This window comes from Odocoileus virginianus, chromosome 16, assembly GCF_023699985.2.
Source record: "Odocoileus virginianus isolate 20LAN1187 ecotype Illinois chromosome 16, Ovbor_1.2, whole genome shotgun sequence".
NCBI classification, from domain to species: domain Eukaryota; kingdom Metazoa; phylum Chordata; class Mammalia; order Artiodactyla; family Cervidae; genus Odocoileus; species Odocoileus virginianus.
This window is the reverse complement of record NC_069689.1, coordinates 57440787-57463256: the sequence shown is the minus strand read 5'-3', so window position 1 is coordinate 57463256 and position 22470 is coordinate 57440787. Positions and strand designations below refer to the sequence as shown.

At 44.4% G+C, this 22470-nt stretch overlaps 1 protein-coding gene and 1 long non-coding RNA gene across 3 annotated transcripts in view; one reads left to right on the top strand and one right to left on the bottom strand.

Annotated features, from left to right (window-relative positions):
• Positions 1–6216: 6216 nt before the first annotated feature.
• On the bottom strand, positions 6217–21568 carry LOC110127361 (uncharacterized). Of its 2 annotated transcripts, none has more exons than XR_002310754.2 (3): positions 21300–21568; positions 17864–17960; positions 6217–10349 (listed from the first exon to the last, which is right to left on the bottom strand). It is a non-coding gene; the product is annotated as an uncharacterized lncRNA (long non-coding RNA). The 2 variants fall into 2 exon arrangements; XR_002310753.2 differs by lacking the exon at positions 21300–21568 and adding an exon at positions 19310–20326.
• The window catches only part of BNC1 (basonuclin zinc finger protein 1), a 28793-nt gene continuing 27058 nt past the window's right edge, over positions 20736–22470 (top strand). The window contains exon 1 of the mRNA XM_020877534.2: positions 20736–20799. Within this exon, the coding sequence (XP_020733193.2) occupies positions 20791–20799 (9 nt within the window). The 5' untranslated portion in view covers positions 20736–20790. The remainder of the gene's footprint in view (positions 20800–22470) is intronic.

Below are 22470 nucleotides of genomic sequence, written 5' to 3'. Positions count from 1 at the left end.
CCTGTTCACTGCAACTAGAGAAAAGCCTGCACAGCAGCGAGGACCCAGCACAACCAAACATAAAATTATTTTTAAAAATAATTTTAAAAGTACCCCATGGGAAATGGGGAACCAAAGCCAGGATCACTGCAGAACCACACAGATCCAAACACTGAGCAATGACATGGCTTTTCTCAGGTCCTGGATGCTACGTAGTTTCTCTCATCTCCTTAAGACTGTGGCTACTTTAAGAACCATAGGTCCAGGTGATAGCCTTAGTCTGTTTTTTACAGGCTTCGTTAATGAGTGAGGGAGTCCCACCTTAATCTCAATTTTACACCATGATACTATATCTGGTCCCCACTCTTAAATCAACAATGAGGGGTTGCTTTAGTTGTGTCCAACTCTTCGCGACCCCATGGACTGTAGCCCACCAGGCTCCTCTCTCCATGGGATTCTCCAGGCAAGAATACTGGAGTGGGTTGCCATCCCCTTCTCCAGGTGATTTTTCAGACCCAGGGATCAAACCGGCATTTCTTATGTCTCCTGCATTAGCAGGTGGGTTCTTTACCACCAGCACCACCTGGGAAGCCTAAATAAACAAGGAGTAGATGAATTCAATCCTGAAATGACAATAAAAAAGCTACCTGAAAATGATTTTAAGATGACTGTTTCAGGATCTTCAAAGAAGGAAATGAATGAGTAACATGCATAAAAGAATAAAAAAGTAAAGAATAAAAAATTATGAAATAAAATAAGTAGAAATGAAACAAGAACAGGAGAATATGAAAAACAACTTATAATAAATCTTAAAATTGAAAACTGTATTTATTAATATAAAACATATTCTTTTATATTGAACACAAAAAGAAAAGTAGAATATTGAGAGATAATACAGGAAATTTACTCAAAGAGAGCATAGAGAGATAAATAACAAAGATCAGGGGCTTCCCAGTGGCCCAGTGGCTAAGACCCCACACTCCTAATTCCAGGAACCTGGGTTCGATCCCTGGTCAGGGAACCAGATCCCACATGCCACAACTAAAGATCCTGCATGCCACAATGAAGATCAAAGATCCCGTGTGCTGCAACTATGACCTGGCACAGCCAAATAAATGAATAAATAATAGATGAACTATGGATGGAGGTTTGTTACATGCAGGAGACAGGGATCAAGACCATCCCCAAGAAAAAGAAATGCAAAAAAGCAAAACGGTTGTCTGAGGAGGCCTTACAAATAGCTGTGAAAAGAAGAGAAGCAAAAAGCAAAGGAGAAAAGGAAAGATACACCCATCTGAATGCAAAGTTCCAAAGAATAGCAAGGAGAGATAAAAAAGCCTTCCTCAGCGATCAATGCAAAGAAACAGAGGAAAACAACAGAATGGGAAAGACCAGAGATCTCTTCAAGAAAATTAGAGATACCAAGGGAACATTTCATGCAAAGATGGGCACAATAAAGGACAGGAATGGTAGGGACCTAACAGAAGCAGAAGATATTAAGAAGAGGTGGCAAGAATACACAGAAGAACTGTACAAAAAAAGATCTTCACGACCCAGATAATCACGATGGTGTGATCACTCACCTAGAGCCAGACATCCTGGAATGTGAAGTCAAGTGGGCCTTAGGAAGCATCACTATGAACAAAGCTAGTGGAGGTGATGGAATTCCAGTTGAGCTATTTCAAACCTTAAAAGATGATGCTGTGAAAGTGCTGCACTCAATATGCCAGCAAATTTGGAAAACTCAGCAGTGGCCACAGGACTGGAAAAGGTCAGTTTTCATCCCAGTCCCAAAGAAAAGCAATGCCAAAAAATGCTCAAACTACCTTACAATTGCACTCATCTCACATGCTAGTAAAGTAATGCTCAAAATTCTCCAAGCCTGGTTTCAGCAATACATGAACCGTGAACTTCCAGATGTTCAAGCTGGATTTAGAAAAGTCAGAGGAACCAGAGATCAAATTGCCAACATCCGCTGGATCATCGAAAAAGCAAGAGAGTTCCAGAAAAAACATCTATTTCTGCTTTATTGACTATGCCAAAGCCTTTGACTGTGTGGATCACAATAAACTGTGGAAAATTCTGAAAGAGACAGAAATACCAGACCACCTGACCTGCCTCTTGAGAAACCTGTATGTAGGTCAAGAAGAAACAGTTAGAACTGGACATGGAACAACAGACTGGTTCCAAATAGGAAAAGGAGTACGTCAAGGCTGTATATTGTCACCCTGCTTATTTAACTTATATGCAGAGTACATCATGAGAAACACTGGGCTGGAAGAAGCACAAGCTGGAATCAAGATTGCTGGGAGAAATATCAATAACCTCAGATATGCAGATGACACCACCCTGATGGCAGAAAGTGAAGAACTAAAGAGCCTCTTGATGAAAGTGAAAGAGGAGAGTGAAAAAGTTGGCTTAAAGTTTAACATTCAAAAAACTAAGATCATGGCATCTGGTCCCATTGCCTCATGGGAAATAGATGGGGAGACAGTGGAAACAGTGTCAGACTTTATTTTTGGGGGCTCCAAAATCACTGCAGATGGTGATTTCAGCCATGAAATTAAAAGATGCTTACTCCGTGGAAGGACATTATGACCAACCTAGACAGCATATTAAAAAGGAGAGACATTACTTTGCCAACAAATGTCCATCTAGTCAAGGCTATGGTTTTTCCAGTAGTTATGTATGGATGTGAGAGTTGGACTATAAGGAAAGCTGAGCACCGAAGAATTGATGCTTTGAAATGTGGTGTTGGAGAAGACTCTTGAGAGTCCGTTGGATTGCAAGGAGATCCAACCAGTCCATCCTCAAGGAGATCAGCCCTGGGTGTTCATTGGAAGGACTGATGTTGAAGCTGAAACTCTAATACTCTGGCCACCTGATGTGAAGAGCTGACTCATTGGAAAAGATGCTGATGCTGGGAAAGATTGAGGGCAAGAGGAGAAGGGAATGACAGAGGATGAGATGGTTGGATGGCATCACTGACTCAATGGATGTGAATTTGGGTAACCTTCGGGAGTTGGTGATGGACAGGGAGGCCTGACATGCTGTGGTTCATGGGGTTGCAAAGAGTCGGACATGACTGAGCAACTGAACTGAACTGTAGAGCAGTTAGAAACCCAGGTAGAAACCAGTTCAGAAACCCAGGATAGAGAGGTTCCAACACATATTTAATAGGAGTCTGGATTAAGAGAATGAAGACAGCAATAGTTAAAGATATACTGGCTGAGAATTTTTCCTCTTATAGAAATACACATCAATTATTGAGCAGGATAACTCAAATCATGCCTTGGCACATCTTCATGAAACTGAAAAAAGAAAAAATAAGAAGAAAAAAATTAAAGCTATGTAAGTGACAAGATAGATTTCCTGCTGCAGAATGATGTTAGATCAACACTGAACTACACATCAACAATATCAGAAGCCAGAAGACTTCTTATGGAATTTTTTAAAAAAAGAATCAGCTCAGAATTCTTCACACAGCCAAATGACCATTTATGAGTCAGAGCAAAATAAAAGTCTTTTTCAGATTTACAGTCTAAGAGCATGTACCATTCACAATGCTCACTGAAAAGACTACCAAAGGGCTTACTTCAGTAAGAAGAAAAGTGAACCCAAAGGGATGGACAGTGGTATGAACAAAAACAGCCCAAAACAGGGGGAAAAATGAATTGCAGATTAACTGCTGACCGTAACTTTGGGCCAGAAGTTACCTGAGATGTATAAGATAATGAGGAAATGTTGAAACATGAGCCAAAATAAAGAAATAATTCACCACCATTCATAAGAAAGAACTTGGTCTGCTCTAGATTCTTTGTTCAGCCATTCAGCAAAGGAGGAATGAGTGACCTGTATTTAATGATTGATTTATACATCAGTCTTATTCCAAGAAAGATTTAGGTTCGCTAACCTACAGCTATTCCTGGTCTATCCTTCATTTTCAGATCCAGGAACTTCCTAAGGGAGTCATTGGCAGCCTTTTGATTGAAGCTTTGGCACTAGTCCCAGGGAGGGCTCTCCATGTTAAAATGAATCACGGGATGCGGTATTTTTTAAGCAATCCAGTTCCTCAAGTCTTTTAGACAAGCACAGCAAAGACTGTTTAGAAAAACTCAAAGGAAAATGGAACATGGGACTTATAAAAAAATTCTACAGCACTAAAGAATAGGTAAGACCCCAAGGGAAAATCTTCCTCAAGTAGGTAAACTTGAAGATAAAGCTGCTTCATATTTCCAATAACATAAAAGAATTTATTATGTCCATCAATGAACAATGTCAGTAGAAAAAGAATGCAACAAAAGTACACCCATAACAGCAGAAATTGGGTCTTCATTAAAAGTAATAAAAGCAAAATGAAAAATACAGAGAATCTACTCATTCAAATAGATGATAATGTCAAGAATGATACATCAAACACAGAATAAATCAATATAAAATACTTTATATGAAACAAAAGAAGACAACAGATATTAAAAACAGGACACAGACCTGACAGCCAAATTGTGAATAAAACATTCCTGACAAAGAAGGAACAGCTGGTTAAGAATTAATTATCAAAGCCCTCAGAATTTGGAGGGAAAAAAGCTTGATATAGGAAATCAAGAGGACGCATCAGAGGTGGGTCCAGTGGCCCAGTGGCTAAGACTCCACCCTCCCAATGCAGGGGGCCCAAGTTCATTCCCTGGTCAGGGAACTAGATCTCATGTGCCACAGCCAAGAATTTGCATGCTGCAACTATTAATAAAAATCCCACTTGCCACAACTAAAAGACCCCGTGTGCCAGAACTAAGACCTGGTGCAGCCAAATAAATAAATATCAAAGAGAAAGGAGAAACATTATATAGTCCACTATCATGTAGATGTGACACCCAAGGATTTCATTCCTAGCCACAAGGTTTCATAAAAAAGAAAAGAAAAAGCATTCTGAGATTTGCAGAGACTCAAAAACATTAGTAAGCTCAGTGCTGGTCAGGGAACTAAGATCCCACATGCCTCAGAGAAGCTAAGCCTGAGCTCTGTAACTAGTGAGCCCAAGTGCCGCAACAAGAGAATCCTCATGCTGCAATGAAAGGTCCCACAAGACACAACCAAGATACCACGTGCTACAGCTAAGACCTGACAAAGCCAACTTAAAAATAATAATATGTCAATGTACGGCAAAAACCACCACAATATTGTAAAGTAACTAGCCTCCAATTAATAATAATAATCAGTAATAATAACTGATAGAGATATTGGAACAAAAGAAACAAAAACACTTTGAAAGAATAAAAGGAAGAAGTTTTATATTGTGGGAGACAGTTTCTAAGGGGTTTCCCACAGAGCCCTTCCTCCCAGCGTTCAGGTCCTGGTGAAATCTCCCACCCAGTGTGAGCTGGACCTAGGGAAACTCTTCTGGCAAAGGACAGCAGAAGGAACGGGATATACTTCCAAGATTAGGTTACAAAACGACTCTCGTTTCCACCTGGCTCACCATTTCTTGTCCTAGCCTGCTTTCTCTGAAGGAAGTACTGCCACATCGTTGTGAACTGCTCTATAGATATGACAAGAAACTGATAACTCTGGCAAACAGCCAGCCAGGCCTGGTGCCTGCCAAGAGTCACATGAGTGAGCTTAGAACTAGATCTTTTGAGGGTGCCAACAGCCCCATGGTTGAGTGAGAGACAAATGCTGCCCCAGAGAAACCTTGGGATGACTGCAACCCCAGCCAACACCTTGACTCAATCTTACTATAGATCTTGGGCCACAGGTCTTAGCTAAGCCACATTCTACAAGATAATAAATGTCTGTTCTTTTAAGTCACTACATTTTGGGATAATTTGTTACACAGCAATATATAACTATCATACCTATTGTCTGATTATATTTTAGAAGAATGGGAAGAGGAAGAGAAAGAAAAGGAAAGTGCAGAAGAGCATATTTCTTTTTGCCAAAGGGAGTCAAGAAATACTAGCTTTGATTCAGTACAGAACAAAAAAATGTATAAAATGTTTAAAGAAAATTATTACTAGGTTTAACAATATGGTTGTTGGCTTCCAAATAGTCAAAGTAAAAAGAACATATTTTGTGTGTTGAAATAGCATGAAAAATAGCAAAGAAACATTGAGAAATCATGTAATGAAATCCCTTAAGTCAGAGCAAGTACAGCAATTAGACCAGGAACCATTTTAGAAAACAAGGAATCTCACATTGGGTTAAAAAAGAAAACTCAAAATTATTTATTTATTTGGTAAAGAAATATATTTATTGAGCCCCTATCAGGATACCTGATGAATAAGCCTGACTCAGTCTGACATTAAATACAAACAAGCAATTATGACACAAGATAGTAAGTGCAATGGTGAAGGAAAAATAGGACACAAGAAGGGTTGGTTGATGTAACTTTTTCTCTGTTAGTATTTTTAACCCCTTTTATTTTAGGCTATCCACAAATCAGCACCACTTTCCAAACAGCCTTCCAAGATTCCCAAGACATAGCCCTAAAATATACACAAACAAACACAAATTATATTCGCTATAGTCTCTGATCAAAGTGTAGTAAAGTAATAAAGCATACAGTTTAAGAACAAAACAGAAGGCATTAATGAACTGGAAAGCTTTAAATAACAGCTGGCTCAACGAAAAATACTGATAATATAGTAAGAGATGATCCAGAAAAATAACTGGATATATTACATAAGAAAATATGGCAAATGTGGCTAATGATACATTCAGAATTGAAATCATAGCACAAAAATTTTTTTAAAGGAATTTAGCATTCAATTTAAAGTTCTAGATATAGAGCACTAAAGAAATCCTAAGAAAAATTAGATTAAGAAAATAATGACGATAAAAGAAACTGATGAAGGAACAAATAAAATAGACAATATAGTGAAAAATCTGATTAAGAGGAAAAAATAAAAAATTAGAATTGAGAAAATTCACATAATAATAACTATAATATTTTTAATTATTATATAATGCACACAATTATGTGTTACTTAATTTTAAAACAGCATTAGATTTAATTAGAAATAGCAGTAGATGGACATTTCTGCCTAAAAATAAATAAAATAAGGTAGAAGAAACAGAAAACTTGAAGAGTAATAAAGGAAAATGAATAGAAAAAAACTGTTAAAAAAAAAAACCTCTAGCCCAACCAGCAGGTTTCAGTTCAGTTCAGTTCAATCACTCAGTCATGTATGACTCTTTGCGACCCCAGAAACTGCAGCACGCCAGGCCTCCCTGTCCATCACCAACTCCCAGAGTCCACCCAAACCCATGTCCATTGAGTCGGTGATGCCACCCAACCATCTCATCCTCTGTCGTCCCCTTCTCCTCCTGCCCTCAATCTTTCTCAGCATCACGGTCTTTTCAATTGAGTCAGCTCTTTGCATCAGGTAGCCAAAGTATTGGAGTTTCAGCTTCAACATCAGTCCTTCCAATGAACACCCAGGGCTGATCTCCTTGAGGATGGACTGGTTGGATCTCCTTGCAGTCCAAGGGACACTCAAGAGTCTTCTCCAACACCACATTTCAAGAGCATCAATTCTTCTGCACTCAGCTTTCTTTATAGTCCAACTCTCACATCCATACATGACCACTGGAAAAACCATAGCCTTGACTAGACGGACCTTTGTTGACAAAATAATATCTCTGCTTTTTAATATGCTGTCTAGGTTGGTCATAATTTTCTTCCAAGGAGTAAACATCTTTTAATTTCATGGCTGAAGTCACCATCTGCAGTGACTTTGGAGCCCAGAAAAATAAGGTCAGCCACTGTTTCCCCATCTATTTGCCCATCAGTTTGCCCACCTATTTGCCATCTATGTGACCAGCAGGTTTGAATGCTGTGAAATCTTAGAGAAACATAATTTCCATGTTAAAAAAAGAAATAACTTTTCCACAGCATTGGGGAAAATGGGAAGCTACCAATTGATGTTATAAAACAAACACGTCCATGGACTCCAAATTTCTTTGACTTACATACACACAATTATCGGCCAATTTCCCTTATAAATAGAGATATGAAAACCTAAAATGAAACAGAATTCCAAAGGATATTGATGCTATAATTCAGTCTCTCAACAATCATTCATTGAACATCTATTACTGGGCAAAGATGATACACCAAGCATTTATGCTAAACCGTGGGAGATACTAAATTAGTAAGATATGGCCTTTGTCATCAAGGAGCAGAATCTAATAGATGGGGAGGACATGTAAGAGAACAATTTAAATGTGTTACATGCAAAGAAAACCTATTCTCAGAGTATAGCAAGGAATAGGGACATCTAGCCCAGCCTAGAAAAGGAAAACAGAGAACTTTCAGCAAAGACTTCTTGGAGAACCATGAGCTTAAACTAAGCCTAAAGAGTGGGAATTAGCCAATAGGGAGGTGGGGGCCGCAATGTTCCACCTCAGCTGATGAGGTTATTCCAGGCAAAAGAGACAGGAGTGGAAGGAATTCCCTGGTGGTTCAGCGGTTAAGAATCCACCTTCCAATACAGGGACATGGGTTCAATCCTGGGGAACTAACATCCCACATGCTGCCAGGCAACTAAGCCTGCATGACACAACTAGAGAGCCTGTGTGCCGCAACCAAGACCCGACACAGACAGATAAGTAAGTATCTTTTTAAAAACAGAGAGATAGGAGCAGAGACATGGAGGCAAGCTTGCTTAGAAAAAAACTACTATACACAATAGTGGCCTACAGGCTTAGGACAGTGTATACTGTTTACACTGTAAGTGCAGGGTCTAAACCAAAGTAGACAGAGTGTGAAGTACAAACAACAGATGATTGAGGACAGACCCTGAGGAACATCCAAAGTGCAGGTGGAGAAAGAGGAACCCACGAAGCTCATGGAAAATATCTGGTGAGAGAGGAACGAGGAGAACCAGGAGCACGAGACGCTGTGGAACTCAGGCAAGTTGTGGTCCACAGAGACTAATACAGCGGAGGACAGTGTGAACAGTGGATGGGAACAAGGAAGTGAGCAACAAGTGTAGACTACCTGAAAAGCTAGGACAAGAAGAAGAGGAAAGAGTGGAGAAGGTGTGAGATTCAAAGGGATGTTCTGGTTTTTTTGTTGTACAGGGTTGTTTCAGACATAATTCTAAAAGTTATGACTTAAAGATATATCATTTCTCAGGATCCTATCAATTGCTCTAGTAGCTCTTCTGCTGGTCAGCTCTCCTGTGGTCAGTCTTGGGCTATATTCAACTGGTGGGTCATGTGCTTGGGCTAGTTGGGACACCAGGTTTCTCTATCCACGTGATCGCAGATCCTCTCTCCCAAACTGGTCAGTCATGCTACAGGGCCTCTTCCACATGGCCATTCTCTCTAGCAGAACAGCCTAGGCTTCCTTATAACATGGTGGCTGGGCTCCAAAAGGGAATGCAGTAAGTCTCCTACATACAAACTTTCAACTTGTGAACTTTGAAAGTTGAGAACATGCCCTATCACGTGAATTAGTTCACATGTCAGGCGTCCATTGTCACGTGCATGCATCCTCTACAAGTGGCTGTGCTGGTGTGTACTTTACTGTACAGCAGTACAGTATCTTTATTTCAAGCCCAAGATTTCCAGAAGCAAGTGGGAAAGCAACAGTGATGCAGCAGGTACTGCTAAAAAGAGACAGCTGTTGTTCTGTACTACTGTACTTTTCAAGGTGCTGTGCTGTAAGATTAAAAATGTTCTCTTTATTTTTTGTTTGTTATGTATTTTCTGTGTGAAAAGTATTATAAACCTACTATTATAATACAGTACTATACAGTAGATCGTGTTAGTTGGGTACTTAGGCTAACTTCATTGGACTTAATGAACAAATTGGACTTATGAACATACTCTTGGGATGGAGCTTGTTGGTATGTAGGGAACTTACTGTAAACTTAAGAGAGATAAGCTCAGTATTGCCAACCCTCTACTTGCATCACATCTGCCAATGACCCTTTACCCAAAGCAAATTACATGGTCAAACCTAGAGTCCACATGGGAGGGCCTATGGAGCTTGTGAACACTGGGAGACTTGGAAGGAGGAGTCTATTGATACAACAGTTCACTGTAACAGTTAACTGTTTTCTTCCCCCAAAATGGGAGAGTTTAAAATGTTTATAGGCTGGGACCAACAGAACTAATTGAAAGGGCATATCTTTCAATTAGTATTCAGTGTCTGAAGATACAACAAAGAGAAAGTATTACTAATAAGTCTCAGTAGGGAAGGGAAGATGAACACCATCCTCTGAGACTGGAGGAGAAGATATTTAACACAGGTGTTTAGGACTTCCCTGGCAGCTCAGTGGTTAGGACTTCACACTTCCATTTAAGGGGGCACAGGTTCGATCCCTGGTTGGGGAACTAATATCCTGTATGTTCCATGGTATGACCTGATAAAAAGAGAGAGAGAAGAAATAATTAAAAAATAAAAAAGTAAAACCGGTGTTTAAATGTATTTTGGTTAAATCACTGAGGGGAATAAAAAGGGGAGTTTTCTACGAAAATGTGGCACTGGGGTAGAGACACCAACCCCACCATCATTCTGCTTTTCCATCAACACTCAGTCTGTATGCTGAAGCTGAGGAGGCTGATGAAGGTATTGATCCAGGTTTAGAATTTGGTTGTTGGATGCGGCAGAAGGATAGTGGTGCCAGGGAATTATGGGCTATGGGAGATGATAATCTGAGTAATAGAAATGGGGTTCTTACTCCATAGGTAAAAGACAGAGGCCAGGAAGAGACTAATAGGGAAAACAGAGGAGTCAGGAAACTAGATATCTTTATAGGCCAAAATACACAGATGGCAGAAAGGGAAGAGATGTGGAAGCCCGGGGAGGTCCAAGAATTGTAGGGCTAGATTACTAGATAGGTAGACCACATGAACACTGAAATCCAGGAATTAATGAAAATCCAGGTGAGGTGGAAAATTCTAGCCAATACCTAGGGTCATCAGTGAATGACAGGTCATGACCAGGAAGTGAAAATTCTGTGGAGGGGCTGCTCACGAGGATAGAGACCGGACCTGTTGTGGCCTCAGGCACTGGCAATGTCTGACACATACAAGGCACTCAGTATCAAAAATTATTTTGTGAGAAGAAATAGCATATGACATCACTTATATGAGGAATCTAAAAAGAAATGCTACAAATGAACTTACAAAACAGATACAGGCTCACAGACTTAGAGGAGGAACTTATGCTTGCCAGGGGGAAGGACTAGGGGAAGGGGCAGTTAAGCAGCTTGGGATGGACATGTCCACACTGCTATATTTAAAATGGATAACCTACAAGGACCTACTGTATAACATAGGGAACTCTGCTCAATGCTATGTGGCAGCCTGAATGGGCGGGGAATTTGGGAGAGAATAGATACATGTATATGTATGGCTGAGTCCTTTCACTGTTCACCTGAAACTATCACACATTGTTAATCAGCTATACTCCAATATAAAATAAAAGGCTTTTAAAAAATAATTATTTGTGCAACAAACAAATGACTTTACTCCACCTCAATCACTTAACACATGTAGAAAACCCAGGCTCCGAAAGCTATACAGCTAGTGTTCAGCTAGCCAGTGCTTACCACTTCCTTGCAAAACCACACTAAATATGGATTTCCTTCTCAACCTCCCAGAGGCAGTTTGTGATTTTATTATTTTATTCTCTCAGAACTATTTAAGTGGCATTTGTCATTCCCTGGGTGCTGGGATGGAATATCCTGAAGCTGAATGAATAAAGGGAGTGGTTGAAAATCTTCCTTGAGGCCTAGAGGGACTTACTCACTTATTGGAAATAATACATCACATGCATTTTCAAGGCACATTTGGTCCTGTAACCATATCCTCACCAGTCTGCCAACATTTTATTGTCCTCTCTTCTTCAGATACTGTGGTCCTACCTTCTTCATTAAGACTCAGAAAATCAGGAAATCACATACACTCACTATGGCTGTTCATCCATAGTCATCATAGATTTTTTTTCCCCCATAGATTCTATAGGCTTTAAGAAATGAATTGGCCTCCAGTTGAGTAGGTCTGGGCTGTGAAAGTCTTCCTCTTATCTTTAAATATTAATAGAAATGAAAACATCCCCCCAAAGGCTATTGACCACTGTGGAATCCAACTGAAGAAAGAGGGTGGTGACACACTCCTCCTTCCCACTGGACCAAGATTTCAAAGCTTCAAATGTGTGGTAAATCTAACCAAAGATAAAGATTTGCAGGTGTTTTTTGCATAAAAGCAAGAAGGGCAGATGTATCTGAAACGTGCTTCTAACCAAATGGGACATCTGCAATCCATTAGGGGTGTCCTGAAGAGAGAAAGTGAGAGGAGAGGTCTGGGAAGAAAGCCTGCTCAGCAGAAACATGAGCATGAGGACGTGTGTGGACCCTTCTGCCAGGATCTGAGGACAGTGAGGTTCTAAGACAGGTCACCTTTTCAGGGGTAAACTTACATCTCTGCCCAACAACCTGGTTATTCTTTTTTTTTTTTTTTGGTTCCCTTCTATCACGTTATCTTTGAAATGTCAGTGCCTTCTCTTTACTCAAGTACACCTACATGTTTTAGTATTTAAGACTTGGCAGCCACCTCAGATAAAGACAGCATTCCCCTCTGTGAGTCTGCAGACCTTCCTTTCTCAGCACTCGCGGAGAGTGATGGGTGTCCTGACTCGGCTTCTTACACTCCCACAGAACAAAGCAGAATTGTCACCACGGCATTACTGGCAGGTTACTCACTGGCTGTTATGTGCTCTGTTTCAGACTCCCAAGAAAACCACTAGCTTTGATTAGAAGGTGTGTAACAAAGGCTGTTGCGAAATACCCACGGCTGTGAAAATGATTCGGAGGTGTGTGACTCCTAGAACGGACGTTACGAAGGTCACTCGATTTTAATATATAGGCTCTATGCCCAGGGCTGGCTTCTGGTTTCCCTTTGAAGTCTCAGACTGAGCTTCAGTGACTGGGTCCAAGTTGAGCATAACGTGTACCTAGGGTGCTCCTTCTGTAAGTTCCTTCATGAGCGAACAGGTCTGTTTCCTGTATAATGTCTCTTACTGACTTGCCTTTGGATAAACCATTAGTGCTGGGGCATTTTGTTAATTACTAAACTCCTGGTGACAGACAAAACTGGCCTGTTAAAACTTGTGTGGTAATTTGAGGATTTCAAGCCACACCTCTGAGAAATGTTGGTATCAAAACTGATTTGGTGTCGAGACAAGGTGTTAGAGGCCACAGTTTGATAAAGTGGATCCCCAAGTGCAGTTGGCAATTACGTTTTTAGAAGTCTTCAATTATGCCATTTTATAAGAAGGTACTTTTAAGAAGCTACAAGTCAAGAATGTGTTTTTAAATCCCTTCATATACACATTTATAGGTTAGCCCCTATTTAAGAAGCACCAGAAGAGCCCTGTTCTAGATACAGTAAGAATCAACAACAGTCCCTAACTTCTGAATCTCAAAGCCAAGAAGAAAAATCTCTTCAAAAATTAAAGTATATGGTCAGTGCACTTCTGGAAAATATTTTACTTAGGATCAAGGAGATAAGCATGACCAGAAAAATCAACGTGCTTTCATTAGAAGGATCTTCTCACCTACCCAGGATTTGTGGATTTAAGGTCTGTGTTTGGAGATTCTCCTAATCTTTTATCATCTGAGAGTGAAAGATTGAATAAAGACTGTTATAACAGAGGGCACTTGGTATTTCATTTATCCTTTATCCCAGAATAATCTTCCAGTAAAACTGAATGTAAGTTTCTACATCAGCAGAGAAGCTTTCTATTTCTATTCCTATAAGGAGGAAAAACTCAAATTGGCTTACATGATAAAACTGGTTTAGCTGTTCACAAATCTAAAAGGCTGAAGGCTTCATGCATGGTTTGATCAAAGCTTCAGCTACAGGTAACATCAGGGATTAAATGACTCCTTCATGACAATGGGGAAAGAATTTGGCTTCCCATAACCATCAAGCAAAAATTCTGAGCTTTGAGCTGATTGGACTATGATAGAACCAATCCCTCTGACCAGGAAAATACTTTGGTGTTGATTGGGGCTTCCCTGGTGGCTCAGATGGTAAAGAATCTGCCTGCAATGCAGGAGACCTGGGTTTGATCTTGGTGTCAGGAAGATCCCCTGGAGAAGGGAATAGCAACCCACTCCAGTATTCTTTGGGAGGATTCCACAGAGAGTGGAGCCCTCCACGGAATCACAGAGTCGGACACAACTTGGCAACTAACACTTTCACTTTCTTTCACCTGAACTAATCACCTGTGGGGTTCAGGTTGGGTCCCTACCTAGGAGAAACAGCTGCTACATGCTTTAGAAGGAATGAAATGGAGATTGAGGAGGCAATCACAACATAGCATCTGCTGCAATCCTTTTTCACACACAGACTCTGTATAATTTTTTTTTTGGCTGTGCCAGGTCTCTAGTTGCAGCACGTGGGATCTTCGTTGGGGCATACAGGCTCTAGTTCCCCAATCAGGGATCGAACCTAGGCCCCCTACATTGGGAGCTTGGAGTCTTAAACACTGGACCACCAGGGAAGCCCCTAGTTAATCTTTATTCAGTATCAGAGATGAGGGCTATAAAAAGGAATCTATTTCCTCTAAATTTGATATGAAAAATTTAAAGATGGTTTTTACTGCTTCAAAAACTTAAAATGCATAACTCTAAGTTTGTTTTTCCAACAGCTCTCTTTTCCCTTAAGAACACTCCCAAAGGAAAAAAAAAAAAAAAAGAATACTCCCAAAGAAATATTTTTAGCTTGATATCAGTGGGTAATTGAGAATGATTTAAAGTCCATCCTATGGTCCATCTTCCCTAACCCTTTCTTCCCAATTTCCAAAAGCAATATGACCTAATCTTGAATTCTCAGTTATAGGAACCCAAATATCTTCTCCTTTGACTTGAATTAAATTTGCAGAAGATGCCATGTTCCAAGGTATAATGAACTTAACAAGTTTTCTTTTGACACATGTTCATTTGTTTCCCTTTCCTGATAAAACCCACTCCAAATCCATCAGCTTGATCTGCGAAGGGCCAATCTAAGGGATTTCTAACAACTAAGTATTTTTTCTAAACTTTACTTAGAAACAGAGCTCCTTGAGTTCAGAGTTAAAACTGAAGTACTACATAAAAGTATACAGGGAGGGGTCCACTTGTAATATTTTCTTTCCACTGCCTTGGCGAAGAGAGAATGAGCTGTTCAGAAGGCAGGGCTTCTTATGACTGTCGACAATTGTTCAAAGGCCGTGGAGGACAGATTAAGTGAGAAGCTAACTTCACATATCCCAGACATATCAAAACAACAGTAGTAGCCAAACTCACAAAATTTTCTCCAAGTCTTACACTTGCAAGACCATCATAAGCATTTAACCTGTCTATGTCAGAAATGAGTATTCTTTCCCAATTGTTGAGAGTGCCAATGATGCTCACACACCACAGCACTGGCAGACGCAATCAGGGAAGCAGCTGAGAATCGGGCCTGGGTTTGTTTGCAGTTGGGAATTTACGACAGAATTTATCACTCTTCTGACATCCCATCCTTGAGATTTAGCAGTCTGGGCTACCAAACCCACAACACAAGACCCAGCACATTCCCCTCTGTGGAGCAGGACCTTCAGGTGTTGTGGTTCCCTCAGTCCCTGACCTTGTGTGAGAGGTGGAGAAACAGGAACAGGTCTCTGCCACCCAAACCCCGTGCCACCTGTGGGACAGCCTCATCTCCTTCCTCTCCATAGGGAGCAGCCCAGAGGCTGGAGGGAAGAAGTTGCAACACTTGGGCCAGGCCTGCAGCAGGCCAGCCTGCCCCTCAGCAGGCAGCTGGGGGTGGTGGGGTGAGGGGGTGCAGTTTGGCCTGAATGCTGCTTAGTCAGGTTCCACTACTGAGCTGAGTTCCAGATGTGCCCAGACCTGCCGCCACCAGGTGTCTGTGTCTGGCTTGGGAGGTGACTGAGCCAATATGACTCTTGCCTCCTAGTGTTTCCCGACATCGTCCTCTGAGGAACATGGAGGACTCAGGTGAGGCCACCTCAGAAGACTTCTGACAGAGCCATGGCTCTCTGCCCACCCTGCATGTCAGAAGCCTTTCCCTGTCCAGCCCCTTTGGCCTCACAGTCCTCCTGCCAACCGCCCAAGGGCAGTTCCTCTTCTAGCCACAGGTAAGATCACAAAAGAGGGGGGCAGCCACCCACACACCATGCTGGAATACACTGTTCCCATCAGTGGTGCCCAAAACTCCACAGAGCTAAAGCTAGAGATTTTTTCCTTTTTATTACAATGACCCTACAGTTTAAAATACCCTTTTTTAATTTAAAAAAAAAAAAATTTTTTTTCAAGTTCATTTGTTCCCACTGGAGAAAAACTTCTTGTGAGAATCAGTTTTTCAGTAAGAGGCAATTCTATATTTCATAGAACTATTATCAACTAGACGGAGTCTCATCAGTGTATAAACACTGTAAAAGTTTACCAGCCCAGAGACTTCCCTGGTGGTCCAGTGGTTTGGAATTTGCCTTCCAATGAGGAAGTGTGCAGGTTCGATCCTTGGCTGACGAGCTGGGATCTCACATGCCTCATGGCCAGAAAGCCAAAACACAGAGCAAAGGCAGTGCTGTAACAAATTCAATAAAGACTTTGGGAATAGGCCACATCAAAAAAAGTCTTAAAAAAAAAAAAATCAAAGTTTATCAGCCCATTAGTGAGCTCTGAATCCAGCACAAAAAGGTTGCTACTAAACTCCAGGTGGCTTTTGAGCATTCCATTTAAAGCTTAGGCAGGCACTGAGCCATTTTGCATCAGGAGTGATACCCACCCTACAAATGTTTACTGCACATCTACTACTATATAGTACAAACCCAGGCCCCAAGAAGACATCACTATACATAGCAGAGGGTGCACATGAACAGCACATAGGCCAGATTCAGCCCAAAAACACACTTTGCTCGACTCACACAGTATTTATCAAAAATTTTAATGAGTTGCCAACTTTTAAATATCAGGATATTTCCAGCTTCTCTTGAAAACTCAGGAAATGTGGCATAAGTAAGCCCACATTCCCAGCTGATGACAAGCAGAATAAAAACTGATCACTTCACACAGGCACTGGCTCTCAGCGTATACAACCCCCACCTGTCCTGCCTACCCCAGCTCAAGCTGCCCCTCCTCTCAGGATACACCAACAGTTCTCAGGGTGGGCCATCAGAGCATACCCTCCCAGGAAAGGCCTCACTCAGGGACAGGGCAACCCAGCCAAGCTTTTCACTTAAGAAGAGCAGCTCGGGGCTTCCCTGGTGGCTCAAGAGTAAACGATCTGCTTGCCAATGCAGGAGACGTGGGGTTCGATCCCTGATCCAGGAAGATCTCACATGCCGTGGAGCAGCTAAGCCCGTGTGCCACAGTAAGAGAAGCCACCACCGTGAGAAGCAAGGGCACGGGCATAGCAACTGGAGAGTAGCCCCCACTCGCCACAACTAGAGAAAAGCCCATGCAGCAACAAAGACCCAGGACAGTCACAATAAATAAAAATATTTTTTAAAGGAATTACTTTAAAAAAAAAGGGGGGGTGGGAAGAGAGAGAAAGCAGCTTTATGCCTCCATAAGAACAGGTCATAGGGTTTTTCTTAATTTACACCTTCTCAACTTTTACCCTTTTTAATAAAGTTTTTTTTAATCCCTGGTATCAGTGAAGATATTATTTTTTATGCTCGCTACAACAAGAAACTGGACACAAATGAGAAATGGCCAGGCTGAAGCAAAGAAGCACGCAGAGACAAAAAGGGAGAACTGTGAGAACGGGGTAGGCCCTCAGGGTACACCATTCACCAGCTGAAGAAGCTGAGGCCTGGGGACAGGAAACTCATGCCCATTAATGACCAGTAGAAGAAGAGAAGCATGGTCTGGATGGTCCTTACCCAGCCAGTGCCACATCCTTTTCTTCATTCAGGGGTGGTTTCTCTGGCCCAGTTTCTGCTTACATGTTTCCAAGAAGAGCAGAGAAGTCCATCAAATCTGGAAATAAATAGGAGGGCTGATGTCACAAGTCACACTTATCAGGCATATGGTTTTCGATGAACCTGCAGAAAATAAATCAGCAATTTTCATCTAGTCCTACTGATTCTCTATATGAGCCCAAATTGTCACATTTGGAGAAATGTATATGTGCATCCTCAGGTTTCCAGGCGGAACAGTGCTAAAGAATCCGCCTGCCAAACAGGAGATGCAGGTTTGATCCCTGGGTCAGGAAGATCCCCTGGAGGAGGGCATGGCAACCCAGTCCACTATTCTTGCTTGGGAAATGCCATGCACAGAGGAGCCTGACAGGCTACAGTTCAAGGGGTCGCAAGGAGTAGGACATGCTTGAGCATGCATGCATGCATATGTGCATCCCAATGGTGCATGTTGGAATAGACAGCCTATTTTCACATTTTCAAATTGTGTATTGCCAAAAATCCTCCTTGTCTGTAACTAGAGTTAAACAGGTTGATCCTGATTTTTGCTGCTAGTGAAAGGTTTTACTAAAATATAATTAAGTTGTAAATTAATTTTACAACACAAAGATACTGACTAAAATTGTCAATGAGACAGACTAAATGTATTTAACTGGGCCACTGTCTGGGTCTTTGACATTTCAGTGTATTTATAAAAAGCCTATATGACCATTCAAGAATGCTGAAACCAAGAATTTCTCTGGAAACGAATTTAAATTAATTACAAGATCAGTTTTATGAGCAGCAGAAAGAGAGGAGAATAGCGTTTACAGAACAGAAACTACCTTATTTAACTCTACCTATCTAACTAGGGACAGGACTTCATACCTACTGTTAAAGATGAGAACAGTGAGGCCAAGAAAGCTGTCCTCCTCAACTGGTTTCCAATTGTGGGAACCAGCTACACCCAAGCCATTCTAACTCCAAAACCTGGGCTTTGTCTGCTGAAGCCACTCGTAACACAGAAGTCACAAAGATGAGTAATGACCAAAGAAGTCAAGACAAGGACACATCACGACCAGGCTAGAGAATGTAATAAGCACAATAAAAGATGCAGCTGCAAGCGCCTGGGGGTCAGAAGAGGACAAAAGCAGGCGGAGTGGAGGGCTGGTGGATCAGGGAAGGCCTCTGAGAAGCGGTGACATTTGCTAAAGGTCCTGAAGGATGCATTGCATTACAACAGGCAGAGAGGAGAAAGGTCAAAATGCTGGGAGTGGGAAGGAGGAGGATATGAACAGAGGTAAGCTGTTTAGGTTTGCAATTCACAAAGCAAAGCTTCATAATACAGTCATGTGAGAAAATGCATCTTGCCAACACCTTGCCAAGGCAGGGCAAAGAGAGACCATCACAGGCGGTCAGGCAACCTCGTACCTGCACGGAAGGGCACCACGATGCAGACTCAGGATACGGGCAGGACGCGAGATGTGTGTATGCAGCCTGCCAGGCACAGGCAGCAGGAGCTCTCTGGACTCCATGAAGCCCAGATTCTCCTACTTTCCTCCACAGGCACCACAGCTGCTCCTTTCTCTCCTTTCCCACTCAGAGGTCTGTGAGGTTCAGAGCCAGGAACCTCTGTCTGAATGACTGCAACTCCCTTCTTTTCCCTTCCATCTCATATCTTTTTCACAATGTGCAAGGTTTTTTTTTTTTTTTTCCTTTTTCCCCTTCAAAGATCTTCACTAGCAGCAAGGTAGGTGGGATAAACTGGGGGAGAAGGCAGGATCCTAAGTCCAGCCTTCAGAGAATTCTTTTAGGGACCTGAAAAGGGAGAGAAGGCAAGACTCTCCTCCAGGGTCTGCGTCTGCCCCACTGTGGGGCAGAAGAAAAGCTGGGTCCTGTTTCAGCAGCCGTGGGCCATGTCTGTCTGCTCCTAGGGGTGAAGGACGCTGTATCCCCAGGACAGAAGGCCAGGTCCCCCCCGCAGGCCGCCTCCCCTTCTCCTCATGGGGGCCGAGTTCCTTCTAGGTTTCCCAGGACATTTCATTTTGTCCTTAACACCCCATAAGGTAGGTGAAAACTTAATCCCATTCTACAACGGAAGCAACTGAGGCTGAGAGAGCAAAGTCACTCTTCCTCGGGACTCGGTAAAGCGGGAACAGACTCTAACTCAGACTACAGAAAGGAAGCGGGACTGCCCCGTTAGCGGTTGTAATAAACCTCCCTGGCGCCCTCCTTTCTCCACAACCTGGGATACGTCCCCCACCCCCACCACCACTTCCTCTGGAAATAAAGTATTTGGTGATGAGGGTGGCACAGCCCTCTTCTTGGCCGCGGTGGGACCCCGGGTACGCCCCGGGGCCGGCAGGGCGGCAGGATCATCGCCCGCAATGGGAGCCAGAGAGGGAACTTCAGAGCGTTTCGCCCTTCCCCGGGAGAGGCAAACACCGACACGTCCGTGTCTTTCCCGACAAGTGCCTTCAAGCCCGGCGGGGGCAGACACCTCCGCGCCGGCCGCCGGCGAGGTCTCCGCTGTCTGCGGGGGCCACGGCCTCGCCTCAGCTGCATCGATTTAGCGCGTTCGTGGGCCGCCCCGGCGGGAGGCGGCTTTCCGGCGGCGCAGCAGCAGCGCCTGAGCCGCGGGCGACTCGGCGGCCCGGCGGGAGGGGGAGGGGAGAGGGGGAGGGGCGCCCCTCGGGGCGCAGGGGGCGGGCGTGCGGGCACACGCGGTGCGCGGCGGGCGGGGGCGGCCACCGCGCCGCGCGGCCAGGGCGCCCGGGGAGCCGCCCACTTCGCCGCGGCGGGCCCCGACGGCCGGAGCTTGGATGAGGCGGCGCCCGCCGAGCTGGGGCGGACGCGGGGCGACCCGGGACGGGGACACGAGCCGGTAGCCCAGGCACTGCAGCGGCCGCAGGATGGCCGAGGTAAGCACGGCGCCCGCCGTGGACGCGGGGCCCTCTCAGCGCGCCGAGTGGGGCGGCCGGGAACGCCACTAGGATCCGGGGCCGCTCGGTTCTCGGGGGCGCGCCCCGGGCCACCTCCCCGAAGGCCACCTGCGCGGCAGGGGCGGCGGCGGTGGCGCGGCCCTTCCCCGGGGCCGGGCGTGAGGGAGCGTCTCCGCGGCGGGGAGAGCCCGTGGGGGCGCCCGGACCCGTCTCCTCCCGACGCCCCGGAGCCGCCCGACGCGCTCCTGGTGTGCGACCGGGGTCGGCGGGCGAGGGCGGGTCCCTTGTCCCTGGGGCCGCGTCGAAGCGTCGAAAGTGCGGGGTCGGGAGGGACCGGGCGGCCGCGTCCTCCCTGCGCGCGTTTTCGCGCCCCCTCAGCACCTCCACTGTTCGGTCCAGGACGTTGGGACTAACTGTTTCAACCGCTCTTACCGCAGAATTAATTACACAGCTGCTATTTTAAAGTGACCGTTTTTCACCTGGATTTTGTTTCTGGAGAACTGAGCGTGCCTTCGAGTCCCTCAGAGAATTGCGGAGCCGGGCGAGGGGCAGTGACGGGGGCTCCTGTCGGGATGGGGTGGTTGGATGGGGGTGGGAGTCTGTTGTACAAAACCACAAATGGAGAAGCGGTCGGGTCGGGGGGCTTCCCGGGACAGCAGAGAGTCGAGGGTTCAGGGTCAGGTTTTTAATAAACGTTCCAGCTGACCTGCCGGGTGCGCGGAACGGTTCAGCGCGAGATGTGGCCGCCGCCCCGAGATTCGGGGCCGGGCTCAAGTGTTTCCACGTCCGAGCCTAACAGACGGGGCTCTGGCCCTTGTGGGGGGACGGGCTACCTGAGGGTGACCGGGCCGGACCGGGCTGCGGAGCAGGCGGCGGTGTCGAATCCGGGGCCGCCCTCGGCTTCCCGGCCCGGAGATGCCGCGACCGCCCGCCTCCCGCGCTACCAAGCAGGGTCCTGGCCGGCGGGGCGGTGGACCGGGGGCCCCCCGCGGGCGGAGGAGGGGGAGGCGGCCACTGCGTGGTCCCCGCTGCTCCTCGGGCCAGACCCCGAGCCCTAGCGGCCGCCTGGCTTTGCATAAACTCCTAAGGATTTGTCAGCCAGATGTGACAAGATTGTCGAGAGCGGCGAGTGAAGGAGGAGATCTGATATTAATCAGCGCATAGCTCGGAGCCAAACTTTCTCAAATGCGGTGTAGAAACATGTTCTTCTCATTTTAGGCATCTCTTTGTGGCGGCGGGGCTGCCACCGGTCTGACTTTGACAGTTAAATGGAATGCCAACTAGCAGCCTTAATTGTATGAGTAAAGTTGTGTGTTGTTTGGGGGGAGGATCAGACACGCTAAGTTTCAGTAATGTCCCCTCGTTTTATGGCTGTGCTCACCGCAGCCCTCTGAAGACAGGGCGTTTAAATGGGGCCAGACGCCTGGTCGCAGCCAGGCCTCTGCTGTTAACACTTAAGGGGCCTAAAAGAGGCCCCGCTGGTGTCCTGGGAATCCCTGTCGGGGTGTGTATGCGTGTGTACGCGTGTGTGTGTGTGTGTACGGGGAAATATGTATTCCTACAGCTTTGGACTCATAGAGCAGATTTAGCAATCATTTTTTAAAAAGCATATTCTTCTTATCAAAGCAACAAAGATTTTGGCTTGACAGT